General features: G+C 39.5%; 1 protein-coding gene across 2 annotated transcripts in view; it reads right to left on the bottom strand.

The window, feature by feature from the left end:
* The window catches only part of TNPO1 (transportin 1), a 90250-nt gene extending 69700 nt beyond the window's left edge, over window positions 1-20550 (bottom strand). For both annotated transcript variants that reach the window (XM_027040182.2, XM_053223837.1), the window contains exon 1: window positions 20396-20550. In XM_027040182.2, the coding sequence (XP_026895983.1) occupies window positions 20396-20410 (15 nt within the window). In that variant the 5' untranslated portion in view covers window positions 20411-20550. The remainder of the gene's footprint in view (window positions 1-20395) is intronic.
* Window positions 20551-20840: the final 290 nt, after the last annotated feature.

Below are 20840 nucleotides of genomic sequence, written 5' to 3'. Positions count from 1 at the left end.
AATCTGCAAAAATTTTATAAGGGCAAAAATTAAGTAGTTGACTGAGGGTAGTCTTCGCAGTATGAAAAGAGAGAGGAAAAGAATATCACAAAACAAATTCTATAGAGATAGTTCACAAATGGAAAAAAATAGCAAGAAATAATGTTGTATGACAAATAGTACTATATGACTTAACAATTTAGCACAAAAAACAGTAGCACATATTCTGTGTGTTCAAGTCTGTTTTTCTCTTACTGGGACAGCGAAGACTCAACCAAGATTGAGACATAAACAAATTAATGAATATAGAAATCTAGAATGAAATGTGCGAAGCTAAGGGAATCTGAGATCATACTGGACACACAAAGAATAATGCTAATCTACTATACATACTAAGAAAGTGTTTGGTTTATAAGAATATACCCTTAAAAGTGAATCTTGTATTAAAAAGCTTATTGTCCTCTTGCAAACAGAGATACTGAGTTATTGGCCAACTGAATATCATGTCCTAATCACCATCCATCCCCCTCATCCCATGAAATTGGAATTCATCAACTTTAACTGTCCTTAGGGAATAGCAATCATAACATCTTCAGAATGCAAACATTATATCCAATCCTTTTATTTACAAAAATGGGGAAATCAAGACCTAGAAACATTACAACTCAATTAAGGGAAAAAATTTAACTTCAACAAAAATTTTTTTTTAACGTTTATTTATTTTTGAGAAGAGAGAGACAGAGCATGAGTGGGGGAGGAGAGAGAAAGAGGGAGACACAGAATCTGAAACAGGCTCCAGGCTCTGAGCTGCCAGAACAGAGACCGACACGGGGCTCGAACTCACGGACCACGAGATCATGACCTGAGATGAATTCAGATGCTTAACGGACTGAGCCACCCAGGCGCCCCTAACTTCAACTTTTAAAAACATAGTTACAGGGGCACCTGGGTGGCTCAGTCATTAAGCATCTGACTTTGGCGTGAGTCAGGATCTCAGAGATCGTGAGTCTGAGTCCCACATAGGGTGAGCTTGAGACCCACTTTGGGTGAGCCCTGCTTCTCTCCCGCTATCTCTCTCACATAAGATTCTCTCTCTGCCCCTCATTCACTTGCTCCCTCTTTCTCAAAAAAAAAAAAAAGTATAAAATAAATAAAAACATAGAACATTCAGTTCTATATTATGAAGTTCTTTTCCTCCTTCATTTTTGCATACTACACCAATTTTCTGATAGGTATCTACCAGTAAACTCAAACCCTTTCTCTAAAGGGAACTGGATAGTCCATGGCCAAGCCTAAGTGTTGGGTCTAAGGCAAGGTTGACACTTTGCATTTCCTAAATGCAACTGATTAAACCAAGATTGGGTACGTGACCTTCCATATGATGAATCCTGGCATAAAAAGGTGAGCTCAATCAAGTGGATTTCCTTTCTCAGAAAAATGAACAGAAAGCACTAGGATCATTTACCAGTGCTCAAAGAAGCTAAAATGTCAGTGATGTGGCCATCATTAGATTCCATATGCCAAGACAAAATTATAAAGGGGCAGAAATTCTAAGTGAGCAGAAAGGAGAACAGACAGCACACAGAGGAGGAGGGACGCACTGAGCAAGATTACATGGTCCACCAGAGTGAGAAGTAACTGCTCCTGGGAGCTGTCGTGTTTTCTGATGGTTTTCGACTTCCACAAATGACTTAAACCTTTCCCTTTCTCTTAAGACAATCCGAATGAGTTTCTCTTCCTTGGAACCAAAAGAGCTTAATTATAATAGAAATATTAAATGTTATAGATATAATCACATGATTATATATTAAATGTTATATTATAACAAGCTATTCCCAAAATGTACTTAAGTGGAAGGAACTAAACTTTTTAAGGAGTTCTCTAGGAACTGTAGGGTTGGTATAGTGAAGCTGATGACTATCGTAGAAATCAATTTCCTTAGACTGAACGACGAGAGTAAACTTGAGAGCTGACATGAAGTCTCTGGGAGATACTGAGTATAATGAATATACCAAAATGGGTGGAGAATAAACTGAGTAGGAAAACAGAGAAAACCAATAAAGCCAGCTGCCAGTTCAGGTGTACATCCTCTTTCCAGACACAGAATTCCTTATTCATCTACTTCTACCCTTCCCTTGCCTATAATTTGCCTATTCCAAATTATACTATTTTGGTTCTGAACAATAGCAATCACTGCTTCTGCTGTCATCAAGGGAAAAAATGCTTCATATTTGTTTCATTCATATTTATACCTGTGAGAGATGTAGGAATAGTGGCAATTTACCCTCACTATGATGTTAGCTTTCAAGTAATACTGGCTTCCCAAGACTAAGACAGTCCACATGTCAAAGAACTTACAATATCTCTTAAACATTTCCAGAGGCACCACTATTTACAAGTATGGAAGATAAACACATGTCTTATATGAGCAAATATAAAGGGAGCTCCTCCCATGTTAGAGAAATACAAAGTGAGATGATGCAACAAGACAGTAATATATTAATTATTTATCTGGAAAACTGTTTTAGAAGAAACAGATAATACATGAAAGAAAATTCACAGAATATAATAGTAAACAAACCCTGGAAAATACTGAATCTTATTAATAATCAATAAATGTAATGAAGTAAAAATTTTAGACTAATTAACAAAGATAATTTTATAACACCCTATGGTGCTGAAGATATGAATCACCTCCAACAGATTATTGAAGGTAAACTAATATAACCTATTGGAAATCAACTCAGCAACCTGTATCAAGAGCCATGTGCATTTTAATAACCTTTGACCTCATGATTATACTTCTTAGACTATATCCTAAGAATCTTAAATAAAGGAAAAAAAGTTTTTCCCAAAGATTTAATCCTGGGATTCTTTTATTTTTTAATGTTTATTTATGTTTGAGAAAGAGAGCATGTGTGAGCAAGGGAGGGGCAGAGAAAGAGGGGGACAGAGGATCCAAAGCAGTGCTGACAGCAGTGACCCTGATATGTGGCTCGAACTCCCTAACAGCAAGATTATGACCTGAGCTGAAGTTGGACGCTCAACTGACTGAGTCACCCAGGTGCCCCAGTCATCTTTTTAGTAACTGCATAATAACCGAACAGTTGAATGTTTACCCATATATTTATTGTTGAATTAGAAGTAATCCCAGGGGGTAGCTGGGTGGCTCAAGTCAGTTGAGCATCCAACTATACAGCTCAGGTCATGATCTCGCGATTAGTGAATTCGAGCATCACGTCAGGCTCACTGCTGTCAGCACAGAGCACTGCTTCAGAACCTCTGTCCCTCTCTCTCTCAGCCCCTCCCCTGCTCACACTCTCCCTTTCAAAAATAAATAAACATTCAAAAAAAAGTTAATTTCTGTAATGACATGGAAAATGTTTATGGTTAGGAAGTAAAGAAACTAATCAAAAGTTGTATGTAGAGAACAATAACAAATAAGTAAAACATATGTATAAGATAAAGTCAGAATTGTTAAATGAAAAAGACCAGAAGGAAACAATGAAAAGCTAGCAGCAGATTAGAGGGTTAAGATTATAAGCCTTTTTTCCTTTCTATTCAAAAAAAATTCACTACTGTGGTTAAATTACCTTTAAAATGAAAATAAATAATAATGATCTCCGAAAGTGTAAGTGTTGGAAGTCATAAATAGGACAGGGCAAAAGATCCCAGGGAATGTTACCATATTATGATACAGTGCTTGCTATTCATAATAAAAAAAGAATCATCAAAGAGCTTAAATTACACCTTTTTTACTTGTTAAAAAGGCAAAAACGTGTGAAATATAATTTAGAAAGTTTTATATGAAAATGCTTAAAGGTTGTGGCACTTAAAGGGTTAAATCTTAGTTACAGAAAATTGATGTACTCGCAGAACTTTCCCCCAGATTATGCCTTTAAAATGAGTAGACACAATGATATAAAGAGGATATTGGAAATTAAGAAAAAAATCTTTATTACCAATGGAAAAAAACTCAATTTCTGCAAAGCAAAAGAATTATACCAACAAAGATGTTTTATAACCCCAGACACCTAGTTTCAGAGAAAAAACGGAAATTTTACTTTTACCTAGATAATGGAAATTATTATGATTTCTACATTTGTAATTAATTTGATTACAGTTTAAATATCTTATATGTGTGGAAAATTTTTTATGTTATGATAAATTAATATTAGAACTTTTTTAACTGTTTAAATACTAAGAAAAGATATACAGAAAAGACTACTACAAAATTTAAAACAAGAATACCAAAATTTTGCTTAATATAAAAAAAGTTTCAGGGTGCCTGGCTGGCTTACTCTGTAGAGAATGCAACACTTGATCTCAGGGTTGTGAGTTCAAGCCCCACATTGGACCTAGAAACTCCTTAAAAAAAATTCCAATCACCTCTCATCAACTTCATAATTTTTCAAAACACTGGCACATAATTCCAGAAATACCACTTAAGAAAAAATCAATGAATAGCTTGATTAAACCTTATACTGAACTAGAAGGAAAAAAATCTCATGAAAATGTAAAAGCCAAAAGCAAATTAAAATATAGCTCAGAAAAGAGGGTCTATAATTCTTCTACAATGATTCTTAAAAATTCTGTGGCAGTAAGTTCTATAGATTCCCTCACTAATCATAACTACAAATATTACAAGCAAAATTTACTAATGTATGATAAGAAAATTCTAATTGCAGGGGCTCCTGGGTGACTGATTCAGTTGGTTGAGCATCCGACTTCGGCTCAGGTCATGATCTCACAGCTCGTGAGTTTGAGCCTGGCGTCAGGCTCTGTGCTGACAGCTCAGTATCTGGAGCCTGCTGTGGATTCTGAGTCTCCCTCTCTCTCTGGCCCTAACCCACTCACATTCTGTCTCAGTCTCTCTCAAAAATAAATAAACGGTAAAAAAAATTTTTTTAATTAAAAAAAAAGAAAATTCTAACTGCAGAAATAAATACATTCTACAAATAAATTTGTCACTGAGCATATACTAAACTGATAAAGGTTAGAGTTCTAGTACTTTTTACTTTGCTATTCAATCATTTGTGTCGTATACTATTTTACTCTTTAAGAAAATAATTCACGGGATGCCTGGGTGGCTCAGTCAGTTAAACATGACTCTTGATTTTGGCTCAGGTCATTACCTCAGTTTGTGAGAATGAGCTGAGTGTCTGGTTCTGGGCTGACAGCGTGGAGCCTTCTTAGGATTCTCTTTCTCTCCCCCTTTCCTATGTGCATATTCTCTCTCAAAATAAATAAATAAACATTAAAATTAATTCATAAATCAAGAGTCAGACTAAGCGCTTAACTGAGTGAGCCACCCAGGCACCCCTACACCAAAGTGATTCTTAAAAAAAAATTATTTATTTATTATAAAAAAACCTTTTCCTACATAATTTCCTTGGAGTAGGGTTAGGTACACAGAAACCAAATCTTTAAGTCACATGAAATGATATTACAATTAAAAAAATTTCATACAGCAAATGATCCATATTATTATTTACAGTTAATAAAATACACAATCTCCAGTCAACTCTTCATTATGTATTCTTACAGGAGTAGTATGCATATTCTAGAAGAAAGGAACTCCAGAAATGAAATCAATAAGCCAACATTTACTAACCACTGATATATGCAGGGTTTTATAGCTGGAAACTACAAAAACAAAATTCCTAAGATTTCTTTATGTTATTAAGTTCAATAATTCAATGTGTGGTGGGGCATTTGAGGAACATGACCCAAAACATTTGAGATGGCCAGGAGTTTGTATTTCCACAATTCAGAAAATGACACTTTTACCTGAGATCACAATTTTGTCCTGCCTGCTGAGCAAATGAAACTCTACTAGAATCTCATGGGAGTATGACTGTACCAAATCTGTTTTATAAATAAAAATTGCCTGCTGTGTCCCTGATCAGCAAATACTGACACCAACACAAAAGCCTCTAGCCCACTAGGATGTAAGGGGCAAGTAAAGCTAGGATTTTTATTACAGTCTTTTCCTTTTTATGCTTCAGCATTTTATTTCTCTACAGGCTTTTAAGCTTCCCCATCAAATTCCTACCTCAGACCTTAAACTACTATACCACACTCTTGAATCTGAGCTTACTATTTACGCTGAAGTAAGAGTCCAGAGAAACCTCCTAACCTTTACAGTTTCTCCACTATTTCATCCTTGACCTATGGAAGGATAAAGGGTCAGGAGAAGGATGGGCGATAGACACTTGAATCACAGCCAAAGCCCTTCTGGAGCTAACAAAAAACCACTGTTAACTCCATGGAGTTTGGGGACAAACTGTTTCTGACCATGGTTTTTGTTTGTTTGTTTGTTTAACATTTTTAAAATTTATTTTTGAGAGAGACAGAACATGAACAGGAAAGGGGTAGAGAGAGAGGGAGACACAGAATCCAAAGCAGGCTCCAGGCTTTAAGCTGTCAGCACAGAGCCTGATGCAGGGCTTGAACCCACAAACTGTGAGATCATGACCTCAGCTGAAGTCAGACGCTTAACTGACTGAGCCACCTAGGTGCCCCTGACCATGGGTCTTTTAACTCTTCTGTGCCATGAAGAGCCAAGATAATATCAGGAAAAAAAAGGAGTGGTAGAGATCTGACATGTTTGTCTCAGTTCTCTGCAGAAAGAAGAGCTGGCTGGACCACCCTGTACAAATCACTTGTACTCATTTCGTTCATTTCCTCACATATAAAGCAACTAAAGACTGTGGTCCTTTCAGCTTCTAGAAATGAAACATTTAGTTGATTATAAACAATCAGTCTGGTCATATTCCACACACAAAAGCCAGACTTTCTTGTTTCCTTTATACTTGCTACTGAAATTCTCCAAGCCTTCAGGGAAACTTGTATTGAACTCAACTGTTCAAATGTAGTTGCGGGATTACTAAGTTACATGTCATTTGATTCTTTCAGCAAATACTTGGGTTCCCATGTCAGGCTTAGGTCACTTCTTACAGAAATCACATTCAATAGTAAGAACAATCTTTAATTGAAAATGCCAAAGAAAAATTTTCACCATAACTTGGGTTTCTATCCCACACAAGTTTTTACCCATTATCTCCTTAAAACTGTAACAGAAACTATGTAAAAGCATTATTCAACTAAAAAGCCAATGGAGCATTCTAGTTCCTGTTCTGGAGCACCTGTGGTTTCAATGATTCACTGTTTAATGCTCTTTCCCTAAATTACGTCTCATAATATTTTCTAATAAAGGTTGACAGGTAGCATTTTATGAGCTTAGATAAACTCTTTCTGAAACACAGATCAGAACTCTTTATAACCAGACAGTGCCAACTGAATTCTATTACAAAATAATTAATCCAAGCATTTTATTTTACCTTTCTAAACATTAGCACCAAGAACTCTGAAAACATGTAATTTATACCAAAGTCTGATAACTTTCACATACAAAGTTTAAATATCTTCACTTTTCTTGCTTTTCTCTCTGTCCTAATGCTCATCGGGGTGATATATTAAACTTTGATCCACCATTAAAACAGTATAATCCAGATCTAGAAAGTTACAATCACTCTTTCAATATAAGGATCATTGCCTCTGATCTGTATCTTTGACTTATTTGTCCACTTCAAACAGGGAATTTCACATTTTTCTGTGCATCACTTGAGAGGCATTTTAAGACAGAGCTTAAGAGTACAAACCCTGGAGTTCCTCTACTTGACTTTGAGCTCCTGTCTTGCCACTTATTAGTCATAGAAAGAATAATTAACCAAGGGGTAGTTAAGAGGATAAAACGGTCAAGTTCCATTAAAAAAAAAAAAAAAACAAACCAAAACTCTCTCTGTTTAAAAAAGACAATTATATGTAACATAAAACCACGGGCTGGATCCTGTACTGGAGGAAAAAATGTTATAAAGAATGTTATAGGGACAAGCAACAAAACTGTAATACAGACTGTAAAAACCCTAAATTTCCAGAATTTGACAACTATTATGTGGTTTTAGAAGAGAATATCCCAGCTCTTAAGACCCACAAATCAAAGTACTTAAGGGGTAAAAGTGCAAGATGTATAAAGCCTACTCTGAAATGATCAAAAAAATAATTGTGTGTGTGTGTGTGTGTAGGAGTGGGAGGAAAGCATGTGGCAAAATGTAAACAACCGGTCAATCCAGGTAAGCTGTATGTACATGGGAACTGTCTAAATTATTCTCACAACTTTCCTCTAAGTTTAAAATTATTTTAAAATAAGGTCTTAAAAAAACAGCTTTGACTCCATTCATCCTCCACTACTACTCCATTGATCCACTTCCTTCCATTCACAGAAACATCTTGAAAGTTGTGTACAGTCACCATCTCCCCATCTTTACTCCACTCCAATGAGACGGAGATTTCCTTTTTGCCAAACCCAACAATTTCTTGGCCTTATCACAATCCCTCCACAGTGCTGAACACAGGCAACCACTCTTTCCCTTCCCAGCCTCACATCTCCCAGGTTTTCTTCTTGTATCACTGGCTACTCTTTGTCAGTCTCTTTGCTGGCTCTCCTACCCCTAAATATCCCTTTCTTTTCTTTACCTATACATAACCTCATCCAGTCTGTGCCATTAAATAGCACTCTGGACTCCAGACTCAAACATCCAATATTTTATAAGACATACTCATTTGTTTGTGAAATGGGCATCTTAAACTTCACTGGCTAAAACACAACTCTTGATTCTTTTCCTCATCCTGCTCAAACCTAGTTCTCCTCCACTTGCCTATAGTAAGTGTTCATCCAGTTGTTTAGGCCAAAATACTAAGAGACCATCCTTGATTTCCTTTATATCCCACATCCAAATCATCAGCCAGGGGTATCAGAATATATTCTAAAATACACTCTGAGTCTGACCACTTCTCATGTCCCTAGTCTGGGAACCACCATGTTCTACAAGAGAATGGTCTACTACAATAGATTTCCCTACGTTTCTGTTTTGTTCCCTTACTGCCCATTCTCTGAGACAAAGCAGCAAAAATGACCATGTTAAAGCTGCAATTAAATCACATCTTCTGACCATCAAAACTTTCCAATGGTTTCTCATCACACTTAAAATAAAACCTCATATCCTTACCACAGCTACATAGTTGTAACTAATTTGATCTCCTGCCTCTCTCTGAACTAATCTCCCAGTAGTCTCTGATCCTTTTTCACTATGTTCCATGTTGATTTTCTGGCAGTTCCCTGATGTTATGCTTATCCCTACCCAAGAGTCTTTACTTTTGCATGTTTTCCTCAGTATTCAGAATGCTCATTCCTTCTAATTCAGATTGTTGGCAAAATACAGTATTTAAGAAAGGCAACATTTTCTTCCCTTTCCACTGCATTACTATTTCCTCTTACTGGTTTAGTTAGTACCTATTTCTTTCTTTTTCCCTTTCTCTTCAAAAAAAAAAAAATCTTTAAATGAAAAATAGACATGTGACTGCTTCACACTGTATACAAAAAAAGGAAACAATATGAATGAAATTCTAGCTCCCTTCAAGTATCTCTCCTAACCTTGATCTCCTCCCCAGAGGTATTCTAATATTCACCTGATGCATAAGCTTATAGAGCGGTTATTTTGTGCATCTAAATACGTATGTTTCTATAGAAGTAATGTTTTCTGTTTTATAAAACTCAGGGGTGCCTGGTTGGCTGTTGGTAGAGCATATGATCCCTGCTTTGGGTGCAGAGATTACTTAAATAAATAATTTAAAAAATTCTTTTAAAATATGCCTTTGCTTTCCTACTCATTATATATAACTACTTCATTACTAATTGCAGTATGAGTTCTTGAATACTTAACCTATTTATAATTTTGTACCACTACAAGCAATTCATTCATTTAACTGATATTTACTGAATGCCTACTGTATTCTAGGCACTGTTCTAGCTGCTGTAAATACAGCAATAAACAAAACAAAGACCTTTGCCCTCTTGGAGCTTACAATTGCATGGGAAGAGAAAGAAAATAAACAGAATATACCATTAAACTTTGCCTGCAAAGGGCCTGATAGTAAATATTCTAGGTTTTGCAGAGCACATGTCTGTTGTAGATTCTTTATTTTTGTTTTACAGCACTTCAAAATGTAAAAACTGCTCTTAGCTCACAGGCTGTACAAAAACAAGCCAGAGGGTAGTGGGGCTCTAACTTGCTGACTCCTGATATAGCAGTGTAAAAGGTAGTATGAGCTATGCAAAAAATAAAAGAATCCAGGATAAGGGGTGGAGGTGGGAGAAGGTAGAATACCATATTAAAAACGGTGTCTGGGGGATTCTGCCGGTTAAGTGTCTGACTCTTGGTTTCAACTCAGGTCATAATCTCACCGTTCCTGAGTTCGAACCCCACATGTGGCTCCATGCTAACAGCACAGAGCCTGCTCGGTGTTCTCTCACTATCCCCCTCTCTCTCTGCCCCTCCCCTGCTCATGCTTGTTCTCTCTCTCTCAAAAATTAAAAAAAAAAAAAAAAAGAAGAAGAAGAAGAAGAAGAAGAAAAAAAAAGAAGGTGTTCAAAGGAGGTAACATCTGAGCAAAGACCAGACAGTAAAGCAAGTGAGCCAAGTAGATATTTGGGAAAAGCAGATTCCAGATAGCTGAACCAGTAGCTAAAGCAAAAGTCCCAAAGTAGGAATATGACTGGTATGTTTTTGACAGAGCAAGGAGACCAGTGTGCAAAGAGGGAAACTGGTAATAGGAAATAAGGTCAAGAAGGTAAGGGACAAAGGGGAGTGGTTTGGGCAGATTATAAAAAGTTGTGTCGGCTACTGTAAAGACTAGATTTTCTCTGAATCAAAAGAAGAGCCACTGCAGTGCTCTGAATAAGGAAGTGACTGGGACTGTCTTAATTTGCAAAAGACTAGCTCTCGCTACTGTATTAAGAAAAGACTATCGGGAAGGACTAGGGTAGAATGGGGACACCTGAGTAACCTATTTAAACAGTATTTATGACAGTAGTAGCTTGCATCAAGGTGATAGTAGTGGAGAGGACGAGGCACTGTAAAATTCTGGATATATTTTGATGATATAGAAAAAACAGGCTGTCCTGAAACTATGGATGTGAAGAGTCACAGAAAAAGCAAAGTCCAGGATAATGCGAAGATTTCAGCCTGAGCTACTGGAAGGAGGAGTGGCTACTGACAGATACAAATGGGGCAAGTCTATGTGTAGAGTAGGCACTGGGGAGACGTTTAGGAGTTTAGTTTGGAAATGCTGAGTTTGATGTGTATCATTAGACATTTAGGTAGAGATGTTGAAGAGGCAGCTGTACACAGGAGACTAGAATTAGTTTGGTTGTTGCTGGCATTTACATGGTATTTAAAGCCATGAGACTGAGTAAAATTATGAATGAAGTGATAGGAAAAACAAGACAACAGAAAGCAAGGGCTGAGCCCTGGGTTCTTCAATAAACGAGGTCTGAAAGGAGAATTACAAGGGGCCAGGAAGGAGGTAGAAGATAAGCAGGGGGTGTGTGGTATACTGGAAAGCAAAGAAGAAAGTGTTTCAAGGATAAGGGAACAAACAGCCCTGTCAAATGCTGCTGATAGACCAAGTAAGATGAACAGAATCGATGGCATATGGCATTTGATAACATGGAAGTTACTGGAGAACATGAGCCGTTCAGCAGGAATGGGGCAGGCAAAAGCCTGATCAGAGTGGGTTTGGTGTAGTATACGAAAGGGAAGAATCTGGCATTACCAAGTACGGACAACTCTTTCAAGGAATAATGCCGCAAAGGAAACCCCCAAAATGGGGAAACAGGTGGTGAGGAGTGGATCAAGATTTTTGTTTTTAAATACTGGGAGAAATAATAGTATGTCTGTTTGCTGATAGACATAATTCAATAAAGGAAAAACATGATGTGGAAGGAGAGAAGCTGAATTAATGTCCTTGAGCACATGGGCAAGGATGGGATCTAGTACAAAAGCAGACACAAGAACATGAACAGTTAACCTAAGTAATAAGCAGGAAGACAGCAAGTACTGACACAGATGTTGGTAGGTACACAGGGTGCTGGCAGTCTGTGTACGTTTTCTGATTGCTTCTATTTTGTTAGCAAAGCAGGAAGCAAGGTCACGTATGAGCTAAAAGTGAGGATGGGAAAAGAGATTCGAAGGTTTGAAAAAGAAAAGATATGAAATAGTCATACGGGAATAGGAGAGTGAACAGACTAAGAAAACACAGTGCAACCAACAGGCAGCATCAAGGGTCCCCTTGAGTAAAGTGGTCAGGTATGGTTGTGTGTTTTCTTCCAGCTATACTAAGTTGCATAATGGCAGGTACAAAGCAGAGAATTGGTTTTACGTAGGCTTGTGTTTCTACCAAACAAGCAAAGAGCAAGGAAGTGGATCCAAAGGAGTGATTAAAATGATAAGCTGTGGGTGCCTGGGTGGCTCAGTTGGTTGAACGTCTGACTTCGGCTCAGGTCATGATCTTACAGTTCTCTGACTTTGAGTCCTGCATCAGGCTCTCTCTTCTGTCCTCCTCTCTCTCTGCCTCTCCCCTGCTCACGTGCATGCGCTCACTCTCTCAAAACTAAATTAAAAAAAAAAAATTAAAAAAGATTAACCATGAAATTTCAGCCGGGTTAAGAAGGGGAGTGAAAATATCAAGAGCATGAGTGGCAGGGAAACAATAACAGGATCGATACAATGGAGATTACGCTGGGGTCAAAAGATGGTTGGGGCTGAGATATTAACCAGAAGGAGTGAACTACAAAAACAGAAAGTGGGGCCACAAAATAGAACACATAAAATTGTAACTATGTAAGGACTGTAGTTACTGACAAGGCAGAAGGGTGTCACTATGGGAGTGAGTGACTGAGATAGGATAGACGAGCACTGGAGGAAAGGTCTAGGAATGAGAGGCCAGGATATTGGAAAGATCAGTTATGTACATTTTTTTCAATTTCAATATAAAGACTGAGGCAGTACTGAAGAGAGGGGCAATGAACCTGGAGCTAAAATAATTGAAAAATGAAGAGGAATGATCTGGAGGTCACGGATAGCAATTACACTATCAACAGTTAATAACCACCATGAGGGGTAATGGATTATATAATCTGAGGATTTTTAGGGAGGATGAAGGGAGAAGAGTCTGAAAGCAGCAAGGAGTTGCACGGCAGACATCTTTCCCACCTCTAGAAACACTGATTAGAAGGGCTATAGAAAACAACACCCACAACTGCACAGCGCAAAAAGTCAGCTTTCCAGAAGAGCAAGGAAGTGAAGGAAATGTTTAAGAACAGGTTGAGACCGGACTCTGCAGATGAAGGACTGTAAATTCCAGTGGGCACAGTAGAAGGGTATAAAGAGTTAGGAGGGATTTTTTAGTGTTTTGTTTTTTAAAAAGACATATATAGACCCTTTTATGAACTGGAGTGCAGGCAATTCAAGGTGGGCTGGAAGTCTGGAGGTTCTGTGGCTACTGACATTCTCGAACACACAGGACCCCTGATACGCTCATTCCCATGCTTCTCTAAGAAATGGAAATTGCTGTGTCAAAATGTTTTTGCTTTAAAATTAAAATGGCTCTACTGACTTACTCAACGTAGGAGTTTCCACTACAACCTTGTCAATACACACTAGCAAAATTTTTTCACTTTTGCCAGTATGACGGCAAACAAAATATCGCCGTTTTACTTTGCACTTCTCTACTGGTGGGGCAGAGCATTAGCTGTATTGAGATTCTCTTTTGTGAAAATAAAAAAAAAATCTTTTTAATGTGTATTCATTTTTTTTAAATTTTTTTTTGACGTTTATTTATTTTTGAGACAGAGAGAGCATGAACGAGGGAGGGTCAGAGAGAGAGAGGGAGACACAGAATCCGAAACAGGCTCCAGGCTCCGAGCTGCCAGCACAGAGCCTGACGCGGGGCTTGAACTCACGAACTGCGAGGTCATGACCTGAGCCGAAGTCGGATGCTCAACCGACTGAGCCACCCAGGCGCCCCTAATGTGTATTCATTTTTGAGAGAGAGAGAGAGATCATGAGTGAGGGAGGAGAGACAGAGGGAGACACAGAATCTGAAGCAGGCTCCAGGCTCTGAGCTGTCAGAACAGAGCCTGACGCGGGGCTCGAACTCACAAACCGCGAGATCATGCCCTGAGCTGAAGTCGGACGCTTAACCAAGACTGAGCCACCCAGGCGCCCCTCTTTTGTGAATTTGGCTGTTAAGAAACGAAGTTGTCTTCTCTTCTCTTTTTTTTTTTTTAATGTTTGTTTATTTTTGAGAGGGACAGAGAGACAGAGTGACTGGGGGAGGGGCAGAGAGAGAGGGAGACACAGAATCCAAAGCAGGTTCCGTGCTGTCAGCACAGAACCCAACACGGGGTTCGAATTCACAAATCAGGAGATCATGACCTGAGCCAAAGTCGGACGCTCAACCAACTGAGCCACCCAGGTGCCCCTTCTTCTCTTTTCTTAATGGTTTATAGTGCTTAGAAAGAAATTTCTTGTAATTCATTCCGCTCTTAATGATTCACACAAATGTTACAAATTCCTTGTTTCAAATCTTCCTATGGCTCATGCTAGGCCCAGTAGGTTATCTCTTCCTCAAATCCCTCTACTATCTACTAGAGACATTTAAGGCCCACCAGTCTTACTGGTCAAACCCATTAGTTTCCATACTATGACTGTTTTTGCACTACGTTTGAGGTGGTTTGGCCCACAGAGCAGAAAATATTTACTGTCTAGTCCTTTACAGAAAAAGTTCATGGGCTCCTGCTCTGTATCTTTTAGGGCCCCTGAATTGCTTGCAGTTTCAAGAACACAGTAGGTCCTTATCGTTGCTGACAGTGTCTGAAGCGCTGCTCCTATTCCCTGCATGAACCCTATTACTAGCCCTGCTAGATACGGCCACAGATTTATACGGTAAAGCTGTAACTACACTTTGTTACACTTTTTTCTTCACATCTCTCTCTCCAGTAGTATGTAAATCCCTAAACGACAAGGGACAATCCCAGCACTAAAAAAAGTTTAGTAAATGAATAAATGGCACACAAAATCAATCCTTCATAATTTGCCATCTTTCTCATCATTTTCCTGTTTTCCTATGCTCCAGCTAAAAGTAACTATTTTTACTTTTATGTCATTATTTTTCAAAAATACTATTTTTTTAAATTTTTTTAACGTTTATTTATTTTTGAGACAGAGAGAGACACAGCATGAGCAGGGGAGGGGCAGAGAGAGAGGGAAACACAGAATCTGAAACGGGCTCCAGGCTCTGAGCTGTCAGCACAGAGCCCGACGCGGGGCTCGAACTCACGAACCGTGAGATCATGACCTGAGCCGAAGTTGGACGCTTAACCGACCAAGCCACCCAGGCGCCCCCAAAAATACTATTTTTAATGACAGCATAGTGATCAATTTTCTACGTGTTTCTTTATAGTTTTAGTGGATACCACCTATTCCTAATCGTTTATTTATTGAGTACGGTCACGATTTGGTGAAGTCTTTCTCTACTCTAATCCCTTCCTTAGTAAAGACAAAAGCAATGGAAACTTGGCCTTTCTGGGATGGACCATTTTATCTATGACAGCCACTTCTATACCTGAGGATTAAGAGGCTCTGCTGAATATTATTTTATTAAAGGCTTCAGAGTCCTTCACGGTCAACTATAAAATGCAGTTAACTTTTTCCCTTCACTTTTTAGCATATAATTAATTCCCTACAGCTTGTAGTCTTATTCTCCTTAACTGGAGTATCTTTTATTATATTTTTTTTGTTATTTCTCTACTAAGACTTTAGTTTGGCAGAGGTTTTACTAAGTTTATTTTTCAATTTGGTTTCTTAATAGGCCATTGTCACTTTTTTTTTCATGTTTTATTTATTTTGAGAGAGAAAGTGTGTGTGAGCAGGGCAGAGACAGAGAGAGAGAGAGGGAGACACAGAATGTGAAGCAGGCTCCAGGCTCTGAGCTGTCAGCCCAGAGCCCAACATGAGGCTCAAACTGAGGAGCCGTGAGATTATGACCTGAGCCAAAGTCAGACGCTCAACCGACTGAGTCACCCAGGCCATTGTCACTTTTTATACAGATCTCACAAATTTGATGGATTTGTTTTTTCTTCCCCTATCTGTGTTGAGGTCATTTTACAAAGAGTGTTTCACCACAAATACTTTTTGCATTCATTTTAGAAACCATTCAGGTACACCTCATTACATTTCTTTCAGGTAAGGATATTTTTTCCTTTTGTAAAATATATGCAGATAGTTAAGGCCTCTCTGGTTTAACTTTGTAATTTACCCATTCATTACCTCCAGCTCAAGTTTACTATCTTCATAACGTGTAGATCCACTAAGTTATAGTGAATTATAAGATTCATCACAAGGTTCTGTATTTATTCAATGTGTACATATTCATAAGATTCTGAATATGTATATTACATGAAATTTTACAATTAAAGGATATGAGCTTTGCAATCAGGTAGATCTAGATTCAGATTCAGCCTTGAACATTCTGAGTCCATGGGCAAAGTACTTGCTTATCTACAGGTAACTCCCAAGTGTAACAAAGAACTATGATACCCAGCAGCATGTATATAAAAGTAAAAAAGTATGATAAATACCTACAAATAATGCCTGGTATAGTATATGGAAAAAATGTTATTTCACTCCCTCTTCATTCCCATCTCAAGCAATAAGGGCAATAAATGCTGTTCTCCTCAGTTTTAAGTCCATTATTAAATTTTCTTAAGTAAAAACAATATGGGAGCTTTGGATATTCATATACTCCAACCCAGTATTTTCCCTTTGGAGAATCTATCTTAATGAAATAAGCTAAAACACAGAAGCTGTTTGATGTACAAGGATGTTCATTGTAACATTTCTTAGACTGCCAAAAAAAAAAAAAAATTAGAAACTTGCTAACTGTCCACTAGGACATTGTTTAATTATGAGAAAATCACATTATGAGGTCATTTTTAAAAAATGCTCACAGGGGCACCTAGGTGGCTCAATTGGCTGAGTGTGTTCAGCTCTTGATTTTGGCTCAGGTCATGATCTCATGGTCATGAGTTTGAGCCCCGTGTCGGACTCTGTACTGACAGTGAGGAGCCAGCTTGGGATTCTCTCTCTCCTTCTTTCTGTCCCTCCAACGTTCATGTGCACTCTTATCTCAAAATAAATAAATAAACTTATAAAAAAGAAAATTTAAAATAAAAAAAAAATTTTAAGTGCTAACAAATTAACAGGAGAAAATGCTAATGTTGCTAAGTGAAAAAGCAGAATGAAAAGCTATTCATGGGCGCCTGGGTGGCTCAGTCAGTTAAGCGTCCGACTTCAGCTCAGGTCACGATCTCACACTCCGTGAGTTCGAGCCCCGCGTCGGGCTCTGGGCTGATGGCTCAGAGCCTGGAGCCTGCTTCCGATTCTGTGTCTCCCTCTCTCTCTGACCCTCCCCCGTTCATGCTCTGTCTCAAAAATAAATAAACATTAAAAAAAAAGCTATTCATATAGTAAAGTCTCAACTATGTAAAAATCAAATAAACTGAGAAAAAATATTGAAAGGAAATATATCAATGGGTTTACAGCAATTATCTCAAAGTCTAGATATTAGTGATTATAATTTGATGGGTTATTTTCTAAAATATCAATGATCATGATGATAATAGCACTTATTATTTATGGAGTGTTTACCACATCAGGCCCTGTTCTAAGAGTTTACCAAATTAATTCAGTTAATCCTCACAGCATTATGAGATGAAAAAACTGAGGCACAGTGAAATGAAGTAACTTGCCCAAGTCCACACATGATTTCAGAAGGTGCCAACATTTGAATCCAAGGAGTCTGGCTCTAGAGCTCCTGTTCCTAACCGCTACATTTGAAGATTTGCTTTGCTTTTAAATTTTAACTATTAAAAAGCCAAATGTCAACTCCAATCTTGTGGTCATTCAGTTAACAGCTTTCTTTTAGCTCTAGGCATTCTTTTAGTTCTGAGTTCAACTATTTGCTCTGCCATCAGGTGCCATTTTGGAACAAGATGTAGCCACCATTCCTGTATGGGTTCTATCCACTCCAGAAAATTCCAAGACAAATCTGCATCCCTATTCCCTGTTCCAATATCTCATTTAATCACTGAGACTCATTTAACCATTCTTAGTTATTACACCCACTTTCACTACTTCAAAGAATTCTAGTAAGGAGGTCCCGAGGCAACCAAATGAACGGAGGCTTCTAGAAACTCTCCTACACCAACACCCAACCACAGAACTACAAATCTATACAGTTACCACTATACCTGTCCTCCATCATAAAGTTCACCCTGCAACCCAGGAGACTCCTTTCACCTGCCAACACTCACTGGATATCTGCCGTGACACTGGCTGAACGGGACCAATTAAGAAAGACTCCCAACATTTGGGGAATTTTTTGTCTCTGATCCCGATTTTTGAAGATGGCATTATTCTCCAGTTTTTGAAAACAATCATCAGTTTATCAATCACTTTCATTCTTTCAGCTTTCTCACCCGTTTGCTGGTAGACCAAATTGTTTTTCTGGGAAAAAGACCTTTTTGGCACCAGTATAAATTCAAGTATCAACTCCAGGAAAAAAGAGTCACAATTTATACTCCAGGCAATAAATGTAACTCCCACTTACTGCTGTGTTCCTCTCTGCGGTTTACATTTGATAAATTTATTTCATGACTTGTTACTTGTTTTGCCTTCCTTTATTAATCAAATTTCTTTTAAAAACAGTGTTTGCAGATTCCAACATGGATAAAAGCAAGCAATTCTTCTAAATATAGTACATTTACATTTCAGTGAAGTTCATTTACAATATTTAGAAAACTTGAGCTCATGTGATGGATTTAACGTTATATAAAAAAGAAAAACTAGTCATAAAAACAATGAATACAGTATCAAGTGTTGATAATGGAAATATTTACAACCAGAATCATGTGTATTTTTTTCCAAAACCTTACCCTGCTCATAACATATTTTGGTAATAAGCTTGATTACTTTAAAACATTTTTATAGGTATTTCTGTGGGAGGAATTTAGTAATTCCCTGAATGCCTGGGACAAAAAAGTAACCTCAAGGGTGACCCAGGTGGGGCCCTTTTAGGAAAACAAAATGGAGCACTAGTAGTTCATTAGGCTAACATTAACTCAGGTGACGTAAACTCAGGTGTGGTAAACTGTTAGGCATTTATGAATGCATATGCTGGGGAGTAAAAGAGAAATCTGCACCTTCAAACTAACATTCCCCTTTTGCGGCTGCAAGTTTTCAACTTGGTGGAGTCATTGTTCAAGAAGAAAGGTGTGCAGGGCAGGGTTCAAGTGGAAAACAAAATCATTTCTCCCCCAAGACTGAATACTTCCCTGCTTCAGTAAGTGGAACTTACTTGCCATTCTAGTATGAAAGCTTTGATACAAAAGGGAAAGTTAAAATCTAAAAGGAACTTTTGTTACCCTAAATGAAAATAAGCCTTTCAAGGATAGCCATTTTACCACCTTATATTTCCAAATACCGATTAGACAATACAACTTGTTTTTTTATAGACATCTTTTCTTTAGGCTAAAAAAATTACCATTTATAAACTCATCAATGAAGTCATCACTGTTTCAAGGTAGGATTGTTATGACGCTTCTTAAAACAACTGTCAAAACCAATTTGTGAATCCCGCCAAGTTTACATTTCTACATCCAAATCTGTTGATGGACCAAACTAATTAGTGATTAAGAAAACGGACTTCGATTTAGGTAGCAAGCAGTCCTTGCCACATCCAGCTGGTTTTTACATCAGTAGACAAATAGGCGATCGTTTTTAAAGGAAGAAAGCCTTTGCTTAATTGCGGTAGCTGGTCTGCTCCTCGGCAGCTGTTCCCTGTCGCGTGTTCGCGTGGGAGAAGTACAAAAGGGTGGAAGTGAAAAAAACACAAGCCCACGCAAAGCCCGTGCAGTTACTAACATTAAAGTTATGTAAATATGTCGTGAGGCCAAGAGGCCACAAGGGGCAAGAACCGCCCAGAGAAAGCGATCCGCCCGAGCGGAGTGTGGAGACGAAGGCGTGTGCGGGCCTGGGACACCCGGGCAAAGGGGAACGGGCGGGGGACAAAGACGGGCCATCCGGGGCAGAGGCAGGCAGTGCCCCAAAGCGCCGAGAACCGGCAGAAGCAGCCGTCCTGGCGCAGCGACTGCGGCACCAAGGCCCTCAAACGCCGCGGCGTAACAGCTCCCCGGCGAGAAGACGCTCCCCTCCTCGCCGCTCTTACTGGCCCCCAGGCCGACCTCGGACACCTGAGGAGGCGCTGCCCGACCGCCGCCGGCGTCCCGCCGCACAGCTGTTGGCCTTAGAACCGCGCCGCCGCCGCCGGGCTCCAAACGGCCGGGAGGGCGGCGGGTCGGGCGCCTCTTCCCGCGGCCCCTCAGGCAGCTTCGGAACAGCCTGCCTCCGCTCCCGCCCTCCAGTCAGGGGCCGCGCACCCTCACGCCACCTACCCGGTCCCACACCATCCCAGAGGCCTCCGGCGCTCGGGCCCTCTGCCGAAGCGGCGCTGCCTCCCGTCCGGGGCCTGAAATGGCTGCGGAACAAAGAGAATCTGGGCTCGGACGAGCGCTGGTCCGATTGGCCGGGGGGCGGGGCCCGCCGCGGGAACGTTCGGCGGCGGTCGCCTAGGCAACGGCGGCGCGGCGGGGAAAACCGCGGCCTGGGCCTGCTAGGTCCGCTGACCTGCGGTCGGCGGCGCGCGCCAGCGGTGGCTCAAGCCGCGCTGCAGCCGGCGGCTCTGCGCCGTGAGGCCTCGACCAAAAATGGCCCTGCAAGTGTGGACGCTTAGGAGCTGTCCAGGGCCTCCTAAGCGTGACGACCCTACCCTAGACGAACTTCCATACTTCCGGATAATCTCCGAAGTGACAGCCCTGCCCCGGGAGCCTATTTAACACG

Source organism: Acinonyx jubatus, chromosome A1 (genome assembly GCF_027475565.1).
Source record: "Acinonyx jubatus isolate Ajub_Pintada_27869175 chromosome A1, VMU_Ajub_asm_v1.0, whole genome shotgun sequence".
In the NCBI taxonomy this organism is placed as follows: domain Eukaryota; kingdom Metazoa; phylum Chordata; class Mammalia; order Carnivora; family Felidae; genus Acinonyx; species Acinonyx jubatus.
This window is presented reverse-complemented; position numbering and strand designations above follow the sequence as displayed.